The following is a 3,191-nucleotide window of genomic DNA, read 5'->3' on the forward strand; positions in this document are numbered from 1 at the left end:
ATCTGGAGACAGAGGGAGGTGGAGTGGATCGTCTCCTCGAGCTGCCCAGAGGCGAATGATACAGCATTTCGAGCTTTCCGAGAGAGCGAAGCGATGGAGGGAGTACACCTGACTCTGTTCAGCGAGGACCCGAAGATCAGAGAGGCGCTCGCAGTCGAGTTGACAGCCGATCGCTTTGTGTCCAGAAATAAGTTGAAGAAGGCATCAAGGATGCAGAAGAAGGCAGGCGGCAAGGACGGCAAGGAGATCAAGATCATCATCAAGTCGACGGCGGCATCTGGTCGCTTCACGAGGAAGGAGATGGAGGGGCTGTGCAACGGCGGCAACACGTCCATCGCAAGAGTCAAGAGAGTCTTGTTGGAGATCGCTAACAGGCTCGAGATCAAAGTTGAAGGCATCGACATGGAGGAGGATTTGAACACTAAGTCCTGGAACGGGTCCAAGCTATGCATCCTCCTCGGCTCCACGGAGGATGCTCGACGCATGATGAAGGAGCTGCCCTTCTATCTCGAAGGCGCAGCAACCAAGCTCGAAGCAGTCGGCTTCGACAAGGAGCCTGAGGCGGCTGGTCAGCGGGGCACCAGCGACGCAGCGCAGCGACAGGAGGAGAGCGAGGGAGAGTGGCTGGAGTTTACAGACCTGGAGAGGATCACAATGGAGGCAGCATCTCCGTCAAGCCAAGAGGACATGCAGCTCGTCAGCGAGCTGTCAGCAGTCATCGAAGATGCAGCTTCTTTGAACGAGGCAGGGACGAGCGAGCCGATCAAGCTGGTCCTGGACAAGGCCGTTGGCAACCTCCACGACACCTTCTACTCTCCGGGGAGCCTGGAGTTCATGTCGCTGGGAGAGTGGGCGAAGATGCCAGAGGAGCAGGGAGTTGGGCGCAACGTTCTCAAGGAGAAGCTGGGGAAGTGGCTGCAGAGCAAGCGCTGGACTCGCGTGCAAGGAGAGAGCAAGAAGGCAAGGAGGGGCAGCGCGTTCTCGCCACGGGCAACGGCAGCTGCTGAGCTTGAGCAGGAGGCGGAGAGCGACGACATAGAGCGTCGATCTCTTAGCTTCCTGTTCATAGCACTGAGTAAATTCGCAGAGATGCATGTGCTGGCCTGCTCGCTGAAGGTGGACAAGAAGGACCGACTGCGAGTGGAGATGAGGGAAGATGACGAAGAAGAGGAAGACATGGAGGAAGAGCAAGGCGAGGGCGAGGAAGAAGACAGGGCGAGCCCGTACCGAGCTTGAGCTGAGCTCAAGGTAAGGAGAGAAGGTAGGAGGCGACCGAAGGCCAAGGTGAGGAGAGGCAACTCTCCTGACTGAGGCTGAGGAAGCTGAATGGAGGAGGAGTAGGTGGCGACCGAAGGCCAAGGTGAGGAGAGGCAACTCTCCTGACTGAGGCTGAGGAAGCCAAGAGAAGACAGAAGAAGTAAAGAGTAGAAAGACGCCTCAGAAGCAGGGTTCGCATTGTAGGCCGTGTACTCCCAGTGCTCGAGCGCCTCTTTAGACTAGGATCAAATTGCATAAGCCCACAACGAGGCCGAGCAACATTCTAGCATTCTAATAAACTCACATAATAATAATAATAATAGGGTTTAGGGATTAGGGTTTAGGGTTTAGGGTTTAGGGTTTAGGGTTTAGGGTTTAGGGTTTAGGGTTTAGGGTTTAGGGTTTAGGGTTTAGGAGGATCCCTTTATCTGAGGCAGGAGGATCCCTTTATCTGAGGCATGTAGGATCCCTTTATCTGAGGCATGAGAGGATCCCTTTATCTGAGGCATGCAGGATCCCTTTATCTGAGGCATGCAGGATCCCTTTATCTGAGGCATGCAGATCAGCGGGGTCCCTGCGTGGTAGAGCAAGAGTCGCCAGGAACGCAGGAAGCTCGGGAAACCATCGAGAATGCTTCGAAACATGTGGCCAATATCTATTGTGAACCCTGACGAGATCGTGCAGTACCGTACCTCCAGCTACCTCAAGAGGCAGACGGAAGCTGCCACGATGCCGTCATCAGCCGAACTGATGCGGAGACTGGATGAATTCGCAAGGCAGAACCCCAAAAGCAGGACGAGCAAAGCTCTGAAAGCCAAAGAAATATCCTTGGAAGCCTTAGCCGAAGCCATCAGTCAGACATGCAGCTTTGCTGAACCCTCGTCACTGGAGAATCCGAAAGGGCTCAGGCAGTGGGGTGACGATGTCAGGCAGTGGTACCTGTCAGAGTTCCAAGCTGACAGACAAAGGCAGATGGAGGCCAGATCATATGATGACCAGGGCACAAGTGTGCAGACGATTACCATGAAGGTACTTGGGATCCCTGCATACTTTTCCAGACAGGTGGAAAACTTATGCCTCAAGCTTGAAGAGCAAGGCTTGATCGTCGATCAGACGCAAGACAGCAGGAGCCTGATCTTCAAGGCTCCCTTGAAGCCTGACCTTGTGCAGGCAGCGGAGATCCCAGCAGTGATCACATTTGTCCGCAATGAGGCGGCTGAGAAACTCTGGAAAGGAGAAGGTACCTTCAAGGTGGCAGGCAGGAGGATCCTAGCAGTGAACCCAGCAGCCAACCCACCGATCTCGTTCAAGATGCGGCCAAAGAAGGAGAACATGGGCAGAGTTGGAATCCTAGCTGAGGTGGCCCAACTCCTGATGCTCAACGATTCGAGCACAGGTGACATATGTGAGATCTACAGGCAGCTATGCCTGAAGCAGGGATTAGCGATCATTGATCTGATCCCAAACGCGGGAATGACAGTGAACCTCCCCCCCAAGAGGAACCTACCGCCAAAGAAGGTGTTCGCTGCGGTAGGAATAGAAACAGTCAACCAGAACAGAGAGGTCGACTGGATCGCAACGTGCTCGAGCCTTGAAGCAGCGGACATCGTTCTTCAAGCATTCGATCGACATGGAAAGGATCGTGCAGGAGTCACTTTGGGACTGGTCTCAGAGAATGACAAAATACTGAAATGGTTCTCAGTGCAGATGGAAGCAACGGCGCTGCACAAGAATATGAAGAATGCGGTGCGACAAGAGGGCACGGCAATGGCAACGGGAGCAGAGATGCTGTACTCGGTACAAATCTCCTCTCCTGTGCCGTCAGGGAAGTTCTCCCGAAATGAGATTGAAAAAATCTGCGCAAGTGATGAAACGGGCAGAGCAAAAGTCATCCGAAAGCGAGTTCGGAGGGGCTGTCGGCCTTGCTTTTGTAT

The 3,191-nt window shown here is 54.0% G+C and overlaps 2 protein-coding genes across 2 annotated transcripts; both read left to right on the plus strand.

The window, feature by feature from the left end:
- The first annotated feature begins 667 nt into the window (after window positions 1-667).
- On the plus strand, window positions 668-1,569 carry GUITHDRAFT_153280 (hypothetical protein). Its single transcript, XM_005830417.1, has one exon. It carries the CDS (start codon window positions 688-690, stop codon window positions 1,234-1,236), a length of 549 nt encoding a protein of 182 aa, XP_005830474.1. The 5' UTR covers window positions 668-687; the 3' UTR covers window positions 1,237-1,569.
- A 318-nt stretch (window positions 1,570-1,887) lies between these two features.
- Window positions 1,888-3,101, plus strand: GUITHDRAFT_110619 (hypothetical protein; the record flags this gene model as incomplete). The annotated part of the gene is made up of 2 exons (XM_005830418.1): window positions 1,888-3,047; window positions 3,083-3,101. 2 exons carry the CDS (start codon window positions 1,888-1,890, stop codon window positions 3,099-3,101), a joined length of 1,179 nt encoding a protein of 392 aa, XP_005830475.1.
- Between the last annotated feature and the right edge of the window lie 90 nt (window positions 3,102-3,191).

This window comes from Guillardia theta (assembly GCF_000315625.1).
Source record: "Guillardia theta CCMP2712 unplaced genomic scaffold GUITHscaffold_46, whole genome shotgun sequence".
NCBI lineage: Eukaryota > Cryptophyceae > Pyrenomonadales > Geminigeraceae > Guillardia > Guillardia theta.

Bases quoted from the DNA above. Each gene is read 5' to 3' on its own strand.
- GUITHDRAFT_153280 (XM_005830417.1), top strand. From the start codon at position 688: ATGCAGCTCGTCAGCGAGCTGTCAGCAGTCATCGAAGATGCAGCTTCT.